The sequence below is a fragment of the Balaenoptera musculus genome, chromosome 10 (genome assembly GCF_009873245.2).
Source record: "Balaenoptera musculus isolate JJ_BM4_2016_0621 chromosome 10, mBalMus1.pri.v3, whole genome shotgun sequence".
NCBI lineage: Eukaryota > Metazoa > Chordata > Mammalia > Artiodactyla > Balaenopteridae > Balaenoptera > Balaenoptera musculus.
This window is the reverse complement of record NC_045794.1, coordinates 98,637,708-98,653,187: the sequence shown is the minus strand read 5'-3', so window position 1 is coordinate 98,653,187 and position 15,480 is coordinate 98,637,708. Positions and strand designations below refer to the sequence as shown.

The window sequence follows — 15,480 nt, the reverse complement described above, 5'->3', positions numbered from 1 at the left end:
GAAAGGGGGCGGTGGGATTTGGTTGGCGAGGCTCTTCGAGTCGGGGGTAGGCGGTGCTAGTTGCAGGTCTTCCTGGAGAGGGAGGGTTAGGTGACATCAGTGAGAGCCCAGGTTTGGGAGGCGGACCACCAGGCTTGAATCCTGCCTCTGTGGGACCTTGGATGAGTAACTTGGCCTCTCTGTACCTCAGTTTACTCATCTGTAAAATAGGCCCAGACCTAGATCTGATGTATAGGGTTTCTGTGAGCATTAAAGGTGTTAATGCAGGTAAGATGCTTGGAGTAGTGGTGGCCACACAGGAAAGCCAGGGCCAGCTAGCATTCCAGCCATTGTGAGTGTCTACCTCTGTGGAGTAACTCCATGCAGTACTGTTGGAGGGTACCACCGTGGGGTACCACCAAGCGGTACCTCCGTGGTATCACTCTGCAGCCAGGGGAACTGATGGCATCCGCGTCCTTCCAGGTGACCACACCTCACTTCCAGCTCCAGGTGTGATCTCTCTTGCCCCCTTCTCTTCCTTCTCTCACAGATGTGGACGAGTGTCAGGACAACAACGGTGGTTGCCAGCAGATCTGTGTCAATGCCATGGGCAGCTACGAGTGTCAGTGCCACAGCGGCTTCTTCCTCAGCGATAACCAGCACACCTGCATCCACCGCTCCAATGGTGAGTACTGGCTCCTGCTGCCCAGTCATGCCCCCTCCCCTGTGGAAACAGGTGGCCGCTGGGAACCCCCTCTCCGCATCTTGATTCTGGGGGCCTCAGGGTCAAGGCAGGGAACTTTGGTGGTGGCCCGAATGGCTGTTTTGTGCTTCTGGTGTCGGTTCTGCAGGGACACCTCCCAGCTCCCGCCCTCTGCCCCTACAGCAGGGCTGTCGGTGTTTCTGGTGTTTTTATATGGGGTCGAGGTGGGGCCACAGATGGGCAGATGTGTCCAGAGAAGCTGCTTTCCGTTCTGGGCTGGGGGCTGGATGTGGCTAGGAAGAGTGGGGCCCCATTCCCGATGGTCCCCTTTCCCTGAGGGGGGGCTCGAGGTCTGACCGGGCCGAGGGCTCGTTTCTCAGTCTCTTGCGTGTTCACTGGGTCACCAGCCAGCAGAGGGTCCTTGTGGTCAGGAGCCGGCTGCTCTCCGAGGCCAGGTGGGATGGCAGGCCGGCTCGGGGCAGTGCAGAGGGTCAGAGGGGGAAGACTTCAGCCAACTGGAGTGCCCGGGGAGCCTGGGGACAGCCCCAGGCTGGGACAGAGCCTGGCCTCCAGCTGAGCCCAGCAAGTGAAGGTCCTTGGTGTCAGGGCAGTGGTGGTCAGTTTGGGCCCAAAGCAGCAGGGCTGTGAAATGGGACAGCTGGCCAGAAGCCGGGACCCACATGGCTTCCAGGCAGAGCGAGCAGCCTTTTGGAAGGCATGGAGGCACATCTTGGTTAAGATAATGGCACGGCCCAGAATCTCAAGGCGGGCTGTGCGCTGCAGCAGAGCGGCTGTGCCCTCCTGCGGCCTGGCTGTGCTGTGCCTTCCAGAGAGCAGACGCGGAAGCAGGACCAGGCAGCCCCATGGTTCCAGCCTCAGCCCCTCGCCGATCGCTGACCCTAGACAAGGAGGAGGTGCTGGAGGGGCCCTGTAGGGCCTCATCTCTGGTCTGTGGCATGGTTCACACTGAAAGGCAGGGAATAAAAAGGGCGGGCGCTGGGCTCCGGGTCCGACAGGGTGTGAATCCAGCTCTGCCGCTCCCTAGCTGGGAGCCCTTCCTCAGGCGGCTCTGCAGCTCCGAACCTCAACTTCCTCATCTGCAAAATGGGGCCGTGGTGTTGACCCGGCAGGGTCTTTGGAGGATAGGACCAGATCCTGGGAGTAAAGTGCCGGCGTGCACTAAAGCTAACAGAGGCTGTGAGGTGAGACTTGGGGGCCCTGGGCAGGATCTTTATTTGAAAACAGTTCCTGAGATAGAAAAGAAAAAAACATTTAAGAAGTACAAAACCCAGGGTAATTAAGCAGAACTACTCTGCTGGACTCCTTAGAATTCTTAGGTTTGTTTAGGCAGTTTCCTCAAAGACAAGACAGCCCGATAATCCCCATCCCTGCCGGGTCCCCAGAAGGACGGAAAGGCCGAGCTCCGAGGTCCCTGGACACCTGCTCCAGGCGCGTTGTCCAGACGTCCACGGCACTGTAGAAGACCTCCCAGCTGTGGGGCTGTGGAGTCGAGCTGCCCAAAGCGAGGACCCTGGCTCCACATTGAGTTTTATAAAAAGCAGATTTATGAGGAAATGAGTGAGTGTTGGGGGTGGGACAGGAGTCCTGCTTTCATCGGGGAGAGGGGTTTACCGGGCGGCGGCTGCTCTGAGCGAGCTGTAAAGTCCCCGAAGCCGGGACGGCCGGAGCCCCTGTCAGCCGGGCTGTGTGTGCCCTGTTCCCTTGAAGAGCAGCTTTCCCGCGAACAGGGCTCCAGGTGAAGCTGTGCCCCCAGTTGAAAGGAGGGTGAGCAGGAAGGGGGAAACAGCACGAAGCAAGACGGCGGCCTGGTCCTGTTTGGAACCAGGTCCTGGTTTGGCCTGTGAGCATTGGTTGTACTAAGGATGTTACAAAGCAAACCTCGGCATCAGCCGGTGGTGGGGGGCACGATGATGGGGGGGGACAGCGACAGTGACTGCTATGAGGTCACACGCTTACTCTGAGCTGGGCCCTCACAGCAGCCTGGCGAGGCCGGGGTATTATGACCCCGCGACAGGTGAGGAAGCTTAAGCCCAGTCAAGTTAGGGGACCTGCCCGAGGTCATACCTTAGGGACATAGCAGTCGGGGTTCCAGCCCAGGTCACTAGCTGTGGCATGACGAGGCTGGTAAGGAAAGAAACCGGGTGGAGGAATAGACAGAAATAGGCAGGCGCTGAAGGCCTCTTTGAGGAAGCCACATGTGAGCTGAAATGGAGCAAGGGGGGGAGAACCACTGTGAGGCCAGGCGGGGTGTGTGTAAAGGCCCCGAGGTGGGAACGGACCAGACTCCCGGGAAACGCAGAATGAAGGGCGGGATGGTGGGCACGGTGACCCCAGGGTGAGGGGAGCTTGGCAGGGGCCAGACCCTGAGGCTGGTGGAACGTGGGCGGGAGTTTGGATTTCGTGCAGGGAGCAGCCGTGGGAAGCTGGGTAAGCAGAGGCGGGGAAATGATGCTGAGGGGAAGGGCGGGGGGGACTTCTAGGGAAACCAGATGCTTCAGGGGCTGGGCCTCAAATTAATCGTGCAGTGGAGCCTGGAGTCTACGTGCCTCACCCCACCCAAAGGCCTGGGTGGCCAGATCTGGATTTATAGGTGAAGCCAGGAATCTAGATGTAACCAGAATACAGATTTGGGGGACTAACCCCAATCTACATTAACTGACATATTGGTTAAAGAAGTCCCTTTTCTCATTAGGACTTTTGTGTCAGTCTCTTAAGTTTTAAATCTGGGCAATGAATCAATCTAAAAAACAGGAGACAACGTCTTGGATACCTGCTGAAGGTCAAGTGGCAGCATTTCCAGGGTTCCCGAAGGCTCTGTGGAAGGTCCGAAGAGGACAGGACAAGTGCACAGGGCGTTGGCCAACCTCTCAGTAGTGCCTGTGGGTGGGGACGGGCCTGGGTGACTGGACACGCTGCTCCCTCCTGAGCCTCTGTTGGTTGTCATGACAGTTGCTCATCATGATTGTGTGTTAACTTCAGTGACGATTGTTAGAGCTCAAAAGAGCGTGTTCAAGGTGCTGAGACCCAGCTTGTTTTGTACCTAAGTGGCCTCTGTTCCCCAGATCAGATTCCTCATGTCACCTGACTCTTCCTAATGCCTGTCAGCCCCTTGGAGCCTCCCCTGAGCTGGGTTTGATTAGAGGGGACCAGACACATGAGCAGGGTCTGCTCCAGGCTCCTGGCCGAGAAACAAGGCCACGGGGCTCAGCCCTTCTGAGTGGCCCCACCTCCCAGGCGACGGCACAAACCCTGGCCGGAGGCGTGTGGATCTGGCCAGGCTGGGGTTGGGGGTTTTAGGTTCTCAGCCATTCTCACCTCCACGGGTCACGCGGCCTCTGCCGTTACTCCTGCCTCTCTGGGTCTCCTTGTCTGTAAGTTGGGACCAGCAGTCCCTCCTAGGCAAGTGAGGGCTCCATTAGGGGAAATGCTTTGAAGGGGTCAAGTGCAGTGCCCACCCTAGGAATGACAACTCACATGGACAGCTTCTTTAGGCCTTTAAAACTCATGCTTGATTTGGGGACACAGGCTGTTCCTCTCTCCCAGCTCTAGGTGGGAGGGGACCCACAGCTGTTGAGAGCTGTGGCCTGTCTGTCTCTGCTCAGCACTTCTTTGAGCTGGTTCTGGCACCATCACAGCCCACACTCACTTCCCACTCAGCCTCTGGTCCGGCAAGCCACAAGTCCCTCTTCCACCCCACAGCCTGGGAGCAGCCGGGCCAGGCCACTCCCAGCCTCCGCTTCTGCATCGTAGTCACGCGCCCAGGGGGCCTCCCCGGTCCCGGAGTAGACGGTCCACCAAGCAGCTAGCACGTTCGAGCTCCCTCCCTCTCCCGTGCCTGCTTTTTTTTTTTTTTAAACTTATGTCATATCTATGCTCCAAGAAGGTGTTGACTCCTGGATGAACTTTTCCCTTTCCTTCCAGTGAAGAATTCTTTCTTTCAGTCTGAGCAAAATTGATTTAGGGAGAAGAAGGAGCTCCAAAAGGTCTGACGAGCTGTGTGATGGCAGGTCACTGTTCCATTCATTCATGTGCCAGGTGCTGGCTGGTCCCCAGGATCCCCGTGTGGGCAAAAGCAGGCATGATCCCTGTGAAGCTTTGCATCTAGAAAGGGGATTAAATGCTAACTAAGGATCCTAGGAGTTACCTTATGATAATGGGCTGAGAAAACCACTCTGGAGGGAGGGACCTAGGGGCTCTAGTGTGGTCGTCTGAACAGCAGAGACAGTAATGAGAATGGTCTCCTGGCCGGCCTGGTGGAGGATTGCTCTCTCACTGGCACTGATCCTGGGCCACCACTGTTGCCGATGGTAGTGGGTTGGAGATATGTGTGCCCTCTCCCCGACGCAGGAAGCTGTCCTGCACGGCTGGGCTCTGCAGCCTCACCAAGTGCCCACAGTGGTCCAGTCTGTGGTGGTGGTGGAAGGCCCCAGAGCGAGAGGAAGTGTCACATTGTCCCCACAGCTGGAGGAAGCAGGACAGGCTGGCAAGGGCGCTTAAGGGGCTGTGCCTGTCAAAGTCCATCCCCGAGGGCCCTTTGGCACAGAGGAGACCTGTCATCTCTGTGTTATGCCATGACTAGGAGCCCAGGTTCCAGGGCCCCACAGCCTAGGCTGGAATCCCAGCTCCACCACCTACCATCTGTGTGACCTTGAGCAAGTCACTTAACCTCTCTGTGCCTGGTCTGTAAAATGGGGCTAGTCATAGTACCTACTTCATAGAGTTAAAAAGATACTGAAAAGAAAGTTTCAATAAATGTGGGCTCTTATTATTGTTATTTATCACAGATGAGGAAACAGGCCCAGCGAGGGCAGGGCCTCACCCTCTCTGGGCCAGTTTCCCGAGCCAGCAGCAGAGTCAGGGCCTGGGTGCACACTGAGCCAGGCTCTGCTGATGCGTGCTGGCTGCTGGCTGAAGCCTGAGCGTCAGCCGAGGGTGAAGAGGCGATCAGGAGTCAGGCCTCATCCTCGAGGAACTCCCTTCCAAGGGGTGAGCCGGTGGCCCTCGCACCTGGGTTTGTCTGTGCTCAGGGCAGGACATGCCCATCAAGACAACCGTTCATCCAGCACTAGCTCGCTCTCTGCTTGACCCGCCCAGGGCTGCAGAGGTCAGACCAGCCCCTGCCCTCCAGGAGCGCCCAGCCCCGTCCTCCCTGTGGAGGTTTGAGCAGTGTGCCAGGCCCCTGCTAGGCACGGGCAGTCGGGAACCAAGACATGAAGAGGACACCGGGCCTCTGTCTGTTTCCCGTGCTCCCCGGGCCCGGGGTGCCCCGCCCCACCCTGTCTACTGCCTGGTGCCCCGCTCAGCCCTGGAGGGAGCGCCCAGCACCGCACAGCCTGTCCTGAGCCGGCCCAGGGAGCCCTGTCAGCCCCTGCCTCGTCTGTGCTCAGAGGGCTCCTGTCTCCCACCCCCACCATTGCCGGCCACCGAAGGCAGTTTGTTGCCTGCTGCCTGCGTCCCTGCAGCCTGGGAGCTCCCTGTGGGCGGGGGCCGTGTTCCCCACCTCTCTGTGTCCTGTGCTGACATGGGGCCCACGGCAAAGGCCTGAGGGAGGAAGGAGAGTGACGCTCAGTTCTTGGCGGCTCCCTGGGCCCGGATGCTCCACACCCTCGGGTTGTGCAGGTAGGTGTCTGGTCAGCACGTGCTAGTGGGCGCTGTGGTCTGCCCAGGCTCTGGACCAAGTGGTAGGGGCCCAGAGGCTCTGAGAGGCCATTGCACAGTTGCCTGCACCCCGAAGCCCTGCTGTGCTGCCTCCTTTCCCGCGCTGGAGGCACTGGGCCACAGGGCAGCTGATCATCCGTGTCCCCGCAAGGCTGAGGCCCGTGCAGAGCGGATGCCACGCTGGCATTCTCTCAGCAGGGGCGTCACGGGTTTACCTGAGTGCGTTTAATGTTCTGTTTAATATCCTTCTGAGCCTGTTTAAATGCACATATAAATATGGGTAGGAAACTGCACTGCCCGCCCACCACCGGCATTCCTGGTGACGCTCAGGGCCGCGTTTTCACACAGCTCAAGATTTGGCATCGAGGGTAATACTGGCTCCAGCCAAAATCAGAGGTGGGGGCCAGGAATAGGAAAGCTCGGCTTCTTCTGCATTAAATGATGATGGTGATGGTGAGAGCTGCATGTCCTGGGGGCTTACCGCTTGCCAGGCCCTGTGATGAGTGCTTTTCATGCACTAGCATGTTGCATCCTTACAGACTGAGGAAACCGAGGCGCGGAGAGGATCGGAGACTTGCCCGAGGATGCAGCCAGTGGAACGGCAGGGCCCGTGTTCTGGCGCGCTGGCCTCTGAGCCTGGGCAGCCTGTGTGGAGGGTTCCGATGAGGCTTGCACCCGCTCCGTGCGGCCGGCCCAGGCGGGGTGAGGCCTGCGAGAAGCAGAGATGCTCCTCAAGTGTGAGCGTCCCAGGTACCAAGTGTGCCTCTTTAAGCGCCAGGAGTTCAAAAACATCTCGTAGTGGAGATTTCCCGAGGTGGCTCACCCAATCCCTTCTCTCTTCAGAGGAACAGCCTAAGTTGGCCCGGCCCCTTTTCCCTACAATTCACAATTTTTGTTACGAACTCGGTGACTGAGACAGCCACTCCTCTGAAGGCCAGAGAATGCTTGTTAACGTCTGTCGCCGTGCTGAATGGCCCAGCTTCTGGGCTGGAGGTAACTCTTCTGATACTGCTGTTGTCTGCCGTTCCGCACCCCTGTCTGTAGGGGGTCTTGATGTGAAGCCAGCAGCCCGGGGTCCACGCGCAGAGGCGGAGACTGTGGGAGCCTGAGGGCTCCTGGCTTCTCAGGAAAGGGCTTGGGCTCTGCCACAGCTGTTTGCTCACAGGAGCCGTTTTCACCTAGTTCCGAGTTTGCAGGTATACTCTGGGACCTCTCTTATTAGAGTTCATCCTTTTATTTATTAGACCCCTGCATGAAGTATTTTTAGGATCTGTTCATTTTATCTGTAAGTTTGTACTCACCTGTAGCTGGAGACCAAACAATAGGGTTTTTGAAACTTTTTATTTTGAAGTAATTGTAGAGTCATAAGGAAATGCAAAAATAGTAAGGCAAGATCCCACATACCCTTCACTCAGTTCCCCCCAACGGTCACGTCTTACATCACTAGAGAACAGGATCGAGTCCAGGAAGTTGGCGTTAGTACGGTGTGCGCGTGTGGTTCTCGGCCACTTTATTACATGTGGATCTGTGTAACCACCTCAGCAGCCAAGAATTAGCATTTTAATAATAATGGAATAGCTAAGTACTCGTCCAGGCACATTATGAGCACTTTGCCTGTCTTAACCGGGGGGCTATATAAGTTAATGTTCAAACCAGTACACTTTTGAGAGTGAGAGGAGGCGCTATTAATTGTGACGGGGCAGCAGGTATAAACTGGGACTGTCCCAAGCAAGCCAAGGCATATCGTCACCCTAAAATTACCTCATTCATAACCCCTTGAGCCCAACAGGGTAGGTACTATTACTCCCATGTGCAGATGGCAAATAACAGAGGCAGGTAGTGCGCCCGGGGTCACGTGGATCCTAGGAGTCGTACCAGGACTGGCACGTAGGTGGTCTGGGTTCAAATCATGACCAGCTTCTGTGGCTGCCTTCCGGTGTTTAAAGAGACTACAGCTATCCCGTGGTTCACCCCTTGTTTGGTCAGGCGTGGAAACTGGGTCCTAAAGAGAAGAGGGACTTCCTCACCCAGTGTGCTGGTCAACCTGGATTGGGGCTGTGATGCTCAAATCTGCACCCAGGGTGTGGCGTGGCGTGGCATGACGTGGCGTGGCATGGCGTGCCGTGGCGTGGCGTGGCATCACGTACTGGGTGGTCAGTTCGGGCCCTGGGCCACAGTGCTGAGGGGCTCAGCCAGCAGCCTGTTAAGGTCACAGGGAGCTTAGTTCTGCCTGAGGGCTGGGAGCCTGGGGGAGGTGGAGAGGGATCGAAGAAGGCCCTGAGGGCGGGTGGCCTGTGAAGGAGCTGAAGAGTGGCGAGTGGGCGGCATGGCCGGGGGCTTTTGGGGGATTGTGCGGCAGTGATGGGAAGGAGAGGGCGAGAAGCTGGCGGGGCCACCTGGGTCCAGACCTGGGTTGAAAGTAATGGAGGCAGCTGACATTGAAAAACAACTTGGAGCAGGGCTCTGAAGATGGAGAGGCAGAGACCCTAGGCAGACGTGCAGTCACAGCCCTCTCTGGGCCTGAGTTCTGGGATGGTTGGTGTCTGAGCAGGGAGGGCCCTCAGGCACTTGTCACCCTCCAGCGCTGTCTGACTGAGGAGGCGATTCTGTGGCAGAGCCTGGTGGGCTGGGTGCCAGCGCTGGTCCTGACCTCAGGTCATTTCTGTAAGCCATGCAGCCTCAGTGGAGAGGAAGGGGGACTCGGATATGAGCCCCTTCCCTGTACCTGATGCTTTTCTCACGGGGTCACGTACAGATTCTGGGTCTCCTGCTGCTCCGCCCCCGGCGCCCTTCCTGTCTTTTCACCCTGAGGTCGTCCAGCTGCACTTCACTGCCTGGGCCCTTCATGCAGGCGGCCTGGCCTCTCGCCTCTGGCCAGGGCTTCTCTGCCGTCTAAGGTTCCAACTTTATTCTGGTAGCCGGAGGAGTCAGTGTCCCTGCAGCCCTCTTTGCCCATTGCAGAGAGTGGGTCCTAGAGCCTGAAACCAGACCCAAAGCTGCCAGAAGTGAGAGGGTCAGGAGACCGTGTTTGGCAGGAGTTTGAACTTTGCTGTGACAGTGACGGGGCCCCCATCAGCCCCAGGGGTGGGCGTATGATCCACGTTTGGGGAAGATCGCTACCCGCTGCGGGCTGGAAAGGGAGATGAAGCAATTTTCTGGGAGGTGGCCATCAGGGTCTGGACCTCACCAGGGGCAGTGTGGGTGGGCAGGAGGGTGGCGGAGCGGAAGGTGAGCGGCAGGGCAGGCAGGCCCTTCTGCAGAGAGGCCCGGCCCCCGCGTCACGTAGGTGCGGAGTACTTCAGTGGCGGTTTGAAGGAGGGTCCAGTGGCTCTGGACCACGTGGGGCCTTGTTCTTTTCAGAGTCCAGAACCCTGGAGGGGAGCCTGGGGCCCACAGCAGGACCAGCCAGTCTCTACTTCTCATGAGGCTGAAGCCCGGGTCCTGCTCAGCCTCTGGCTCGGTGTCCTGACCGCAGGTGCCTGGGGCAACTCATGTACAGTGCGGGCGCCCACGCTCTCTCGCCCACTCAGCCTGGGACCCGAGCAGGTGGCCGGGATGGTGGGTGTGAGCTCAGGAACCGGGCTTGGTCGGGGGGCAGGAGGGGCTCGGGAGTTTTCTGAGCTCCCCGCAGGGGGCATGGGGCCATCCGTGCTCTGCCTCCTGTACTGCCCTTCACCGCCCCGTGGCCAGGCTGGGGAAGGGGGCTGGGCTCCCCCGTGACCCTTGGAGGAGAGCACTCCTTCCAGCCGCACTCAGACCCTGAAGTGGAGCACAGGCCCTGCGCCCTCAGCCGCTCCGGGTCAGCCGCCGCCGGGAGCCTTGCCCCGAGCCCACTGCCCAAAGCCCACACCCCCGCAGGACCGGCGGGGGACCCCTCGGCAGAGGTCCCCGGGCAGTTTTCGGGCGCGGGTCCCTGGGGACGGGTCAGGGCAGAGAGCCCGTGGTTCTCAGGAGAGATGGCCGCCCTCTCCGCCCCGGCCCGGCCCCCGTCCTGGGCCCCCCCCTCGCACTCCTCCAGGCCGGTCCTTGACCCTCCTCTGGACTTTGTCTCCTGTCCGGCTGCTCCCGCCCCTCCTCCCATCCCAGCCAGCAGGGGTCCTCGCCCGGCCCGGCGCCCCCCGCCGCAGCTCGCGGTGCTCTTACACATCACACGGTGCTGTGATGCTCGCAGCTACCCCGGGAAGCGCTTCCCCCAGGAAGCGCCTCGGGTGAGCGCTGTCACCCCGCCGCGGGAGGGAACCCCAGCTGGGCCACAGCGCATGGGAGGCCAGCGTTCTGACGCCAAAGTTAGGTTTTCTTCTCCTGCTCCACCCCCATCTCCGGACTCAAATGCCTGTGGAAAGAGGCTCACAGCCTCGCCCGAGCCGCCCCCGCCGAACGTCAGCTTAGCGTCCCATCACTGTGCCTGGCTGGCCGGCTCCCGTTGCTTCCCGGGGCGTGATTCCCACATGATGGGGTCTGGGCCAGGCCTTGACCTGAGAGACCCCAGCGTGCTTCCTACAGGACCAGGGACACCCCCTGCCCTGTTCCAGGGCTTTCTGTCATCAGCTGTGGGTGCTAGGTTCCCCGTGGGTGTGTGTGGCCGGGAATTTTCTGTTTTAAAAGAGGGGAAACAGTGGCCATGCCAGAGAGTCCCCCACCCCAGCCTCAGGGCTGCCCCTCTGGCTGCTCCTTGGGGCGGAGCGTGGGGCAGGTTCTTCCCCCGGCCCGGCCTACAGACCAGGTGGGCGGGAGAATAAACAGCTCTCGCATTTAGTGGGCAGATTTATGGTGCTGCCGGAGAAGGCCTGTCCCGGCCCTTTGCAGTCCAGAACGGCCCTTGAGGCGGGGACGATAAATCCAGCCCATTATTTTTTACGAGCCTCCCATCCCATAAACAACCCCTTTGGCTGGTGTGCCCAGCTTCACGCCCTTCTCCTGGCCTGGCCTCCAGCCAGCCCCTGCCAGGCAGCCCTGCGGGGACCCCAGTACTTAGTGGCGTTGGCGGTGGGCTTTCCTCCACGCTGCAAGACCTCGGCCTCCTAATGTGGACAATGCAGGGGTAGCTGGCCCTGGCCCTGGCTCCCTTCTCGGCTGCACGTCCTGGGGCCTCAGTTTCTCATCTGTGAAATGGGACAAACATTAGTGTTCATTAGAGAAATTTTTATGAGGACCAAAATGAGAGAATATGTGTATACTCTGTCCCCTAGCAGAGTGCCTGGACCTGAAATTGGTAAAACTGTCAGCTGTCACTGGGCATCACTATGTGCCAAGCACTGTGCCCAGACTGTGACGGGAGTGACCAGATGTGCTGTGTAGCTGTATTATCCCATTCTGCTGGTGAGAAAATGGAGATTGAGAAGCCAAGAGATTTGTCCGTAGTGAGTAAGTAGCATAGTCAAGATTTGAACCCACATCTTACCAACTCCTGAGACCAACGATACTGAATGAACAAATGCATAGAGGGGTGGGAGCAGGGGTTGCCCACTGCCTGGAGCCCCTTGCAGCCCCGGGGCCCTGCCTCTCCATCCTCCTCCCGGGGCCAGGCTTCACCCTTCGCTCAGTTAACTGTTTCCCCGGTCTCCCTGTCCCATCCGCCTTCTGACAGCAGTGGGAGCCACTGTTCTGCGTGACCCTCTGGCCATGTCATTCCCCACTGAGGACCTTCCTGTGCCTCCTCTCCCTGCCGTGCGTGTCATGAAGTTGCCACAACAAGCCCTTGTCTCTCCCGCACCAGGAGCTTGGCCTTCACCGCCTTCCAAGGTCTTCCAAGGCCTTCCAGAGCGCAGCCCCTCACCCATCCCCCACCTGCCTTCTGTTCTCCCCGTGACCGGGCAGCCCTTTACCAGTCGTGGGCCTTGCTGTGTGCTATTTCCTCTGCCTCAAGTGCCATTCCCCATCCCCCTCACTTCCTGGAGAACTCTTCATCATCCTTCAAAACCCATCTCGCTTCACCTCTTGTGAAGCCGTCTCTGACTTCGAGGCAAGCACGTCAGCCTCTCTGCATGAGCTGATTCCTCTCCTGGAGCACTGATCCTCCCTGCTGCCCCAAACTTGCCCCCTTGTCCCCCAGGCCCACACAGTGGCTGACCCAGCGTGTGCCCATGTATCTGTTTACCAAGTGAAGTGACCATTCGGCAGTCTGTTCAAGTTAGAATAAATGGTGGGAATCAGCGTAAGTTGCCAAAGGTGGTTGTTCGTGCCCTTGATACGATCCCTGGGGAAAGGGCAAAGTACTCAACATTTGTTGAGTTCCTACTGTGTACCAAGTCCTTGGCGCCCTTTAATCCTCAAAGGACCCTGGGAAGTAACAGCTGCCACCCTGTTGTGCAGGGGAGGGAACGGAGGTGCAGGCAGGGACAGCGGGCACAGCTGGTTTGGGACGAGCCAGCCCAGAGCCCAGGTGTTGGCGACTCCAAAGCCCAGCACGTGGCGGGCAGTGGAGGTGAGGCACCGGCTGAGGTGCCTGGGAGCTGCTCGTGTCCTTAGGGAATCTCCTGCTGGCACATCCCCCAGCGTTCTTATAGCTTCTCTTCCAGGGCCCCCCAGAGCTGCTGGGGGAGCACTCGCTCAGCCGCCACGTTGGCCCTTCCTGCACCTGGGCTACGTTCGTCTGGTCCCCTGTCAGGGGGGAGAAACAGACTTGCTCCCTGGTCACAGCCAGGCCATGGCCTGCGGCCTGTGTGAGCTGACCGTCCCCCCATGGCTCCCTTTAGGGTCCCCGTGGAGCGAGGGATAAGGTTGCCAGATAAAATACAGGACACCCATTGAAATTTGGATTTCACATAAATAATGAATCCTTTTTTTGGTGTAAATATGATCCATGCAACACGTGGATATGCTTATACTCAGGAAATACTTGTTTATCTGAGATCTGGACTTAACCAGGCATCTTATGTTTTTATTTGCTGTGTCTGGCGGCCCTGGGGAAGGAAGGGGGCACCTCTAGCCTCTGGAGCCCAAGCAGAGTGAAAACCCAGGAGGCAAGTCTCACAGGCCTGTGGTCCCAGCCACCTGGGCCTCAGAGAGGCTTGGATGTGCTCGTGGTGACGCCTAGTGATCCGCCAGGGAACTGCAGGGGACGGGAAGAGGAAGGCCGGTTAGCCCTGGGAGGGGATGGAGGGGGCAGGGGTCCAGGGTGAGGGGCGGCTCAGGAGGGACAGGCACTGCAGAGCTGGCCACACGGGGCCGGGGTAGGGGGTGGGCAGGGCAGCCTTTACTGAGCACCGCCTGCTCCTTGAGGGCGTGGGCAGGGACCCTGAGCTGGAGCCATCACCTCTTTAGGGCCCTTTAATGATCTTCCTTCTCCACTTCACAGAGGAGGAAACCAAGCGAGTTCCAGGCCACATACCTTAGAAAGGGCTGGCATAGGCATGGGAGGTAGATCTGGTAAAAACTAGGCCCGCCCCACCTCAGCGACGCCGACCTTCCTGTGGCACCTGCAGCTCTGCAAACGTGTGTCCACGTGTGTCTGCACACACTGCCGCGTGGTCCTCACAGCCACCAGACAGGCCCCCTCCCATCTCACAGAGGAGGCTTCCCAGGGGCTCCCGGTGCCAGCACTGGTCAAGGCACCGGAGGTGAGGGGCTGACGGGAGGCTGGGGTCCATCCCTGCTCTCCGAGCAGGCCAGCCCTGCCCCGCTGCTCTCATCTGGCGCTCCAGGAGCCAGCCACAGTCTCAGCTGGCCATCCGTCCATCTGTCCACCTGCCCACGTACACAGAATCTGCCCACTCAGTGAGCAGCTGTGGCAAAGGACTTGGTCTTAGCTGAAAATGCCCCTGTGACGTGTGTGCCTCCTGGCTGGCTCTGCTGGTGGCCTCAGCACAGGGCCTGCACACAGGTGGTGCTCAGCAAAGGTGTAGAATGAGTGAGTGAGGGAAAGGGTGAGCCTAAAGGCTGGTGACAGCCCCGAACCAGCAGTGCCTCGTGAGCCACCTCCTGATGTGATGGAAGGAACACTGAACGTGGACTTCCCTGGCGGTCCAGTGGCTGAGACTCTGTGCTCCCAATGCAGGGGGCCCGGGTTCGATCCCTGGTCAGGGAACTAGATCCCAAATGCTGCACCTAAGAATTTGCATGCCGCAGCTAAAGATCCCGCGTGCCGCAACTAAAGATCCCAGTGCAGCCAAACAAATTTAAAAAAAAAAAAAAAAAAAAAAGGAACACTGAACTTGAGGGTCAAGGCATGGGGAGCCAAGGGGATTGGGAGTCAGAAGGTTACGTGTGGACGCCGTGCTAACTGCTGCATGGCCCAGGGCAAGTCCTGTCCGGTGGGCTTCAGCCTCCTCGGTGGAAAAGGAGGGGTTCATCCAGATGCTCTTTAAGTTCCCTTCCAATTCTTGCTTTCCAGAAAACCAGTCCATTCTGGCTGTTTGCTTGTATGTAAACTCAAAGCAGGATGGCTTGGTTTCAGAGACGGGCCTTTGTCTGTAAGTGCGCAGGCGCATCGGGGCCAGCCACGCTGTGGGTGTCGGTTGCACACCTACGACGTGCTCAACTGTGGTCCAGGCACTGGGAGAGCAGAGCAGGATGAAAGGCACAGACAAGAAGCGGGCTCGTCCTGCAGAAGGAAGGGCCTGGTGTCCGGGAGACCCTACCTAAATATTTGTGGGAGGAAAGCACGTAGGCAGGTGAGCAGATAAACATGGAGGGCGTTGGGGGTCAAATCACACAAGGGCTGGACTGCCGAGGCTGCACCAGCTGGGCAGCAGGTGCTGCGGGGAAGGCAAGGTGCACACTGACAAGGGCCAGTCCCCCTGGGGCCCTGGCAGGGGGCATCCAGCCTGAAGGCAGGGGTGGAGGTGGTGGGACGGCCCAAGGGTCTGTGTGCCGGGGAGTGGGCAGTGGGGACCAGCGAGGAAAGGATCGGGCTGATGGAAGCAATGAGGCGCTGGAGGAAGAGCAGAGCAGAGTCCCCTCGAGGGCCGCCGAGGCAGCCAAGTGAGCCCAGGGCTGGTGGGGTGTGGCGTGAGCACCTGGCCAGGGGTCGGGTCCCTGCTGCACCGCACAAGGCGGGGGAGCCCTCTCCGAGCCTCCGCATCGTCGCCTGTCTGCTGGGCCTGCTGACGGTACCTGGCACTCAGCATCGTGGAGACAGTCAGTTAGGGAAGTGTGCAAAGAGCCTGGCGTGGGGCCTG

The 15,480-nt window shown here is 59.0% G+C and overlaps 1 protein-coding gene across 1 annotated transcript in view; it reads left to right on the top strand.

Moving 5' to 3' along the window:
• SCUBE1 (signal peptide, CUB domain and EGF like domain containing 1) overlaps positions 1 to 15,480 on the top strand; it is a 133,549-nt gene that overhangs the window by 45,830 nt on the left and 72,239 nt on the right. The window contains exon 4 of the mRNA XM_036866320.1: positions 530 to 664. Coding sequence (XP_036722215.1) covers positions 530 to 664 — 135 coding nt within the window. The remainder of the gene's footprint in view (positions 1 to 529; positions 665 to 15,480) is intronic.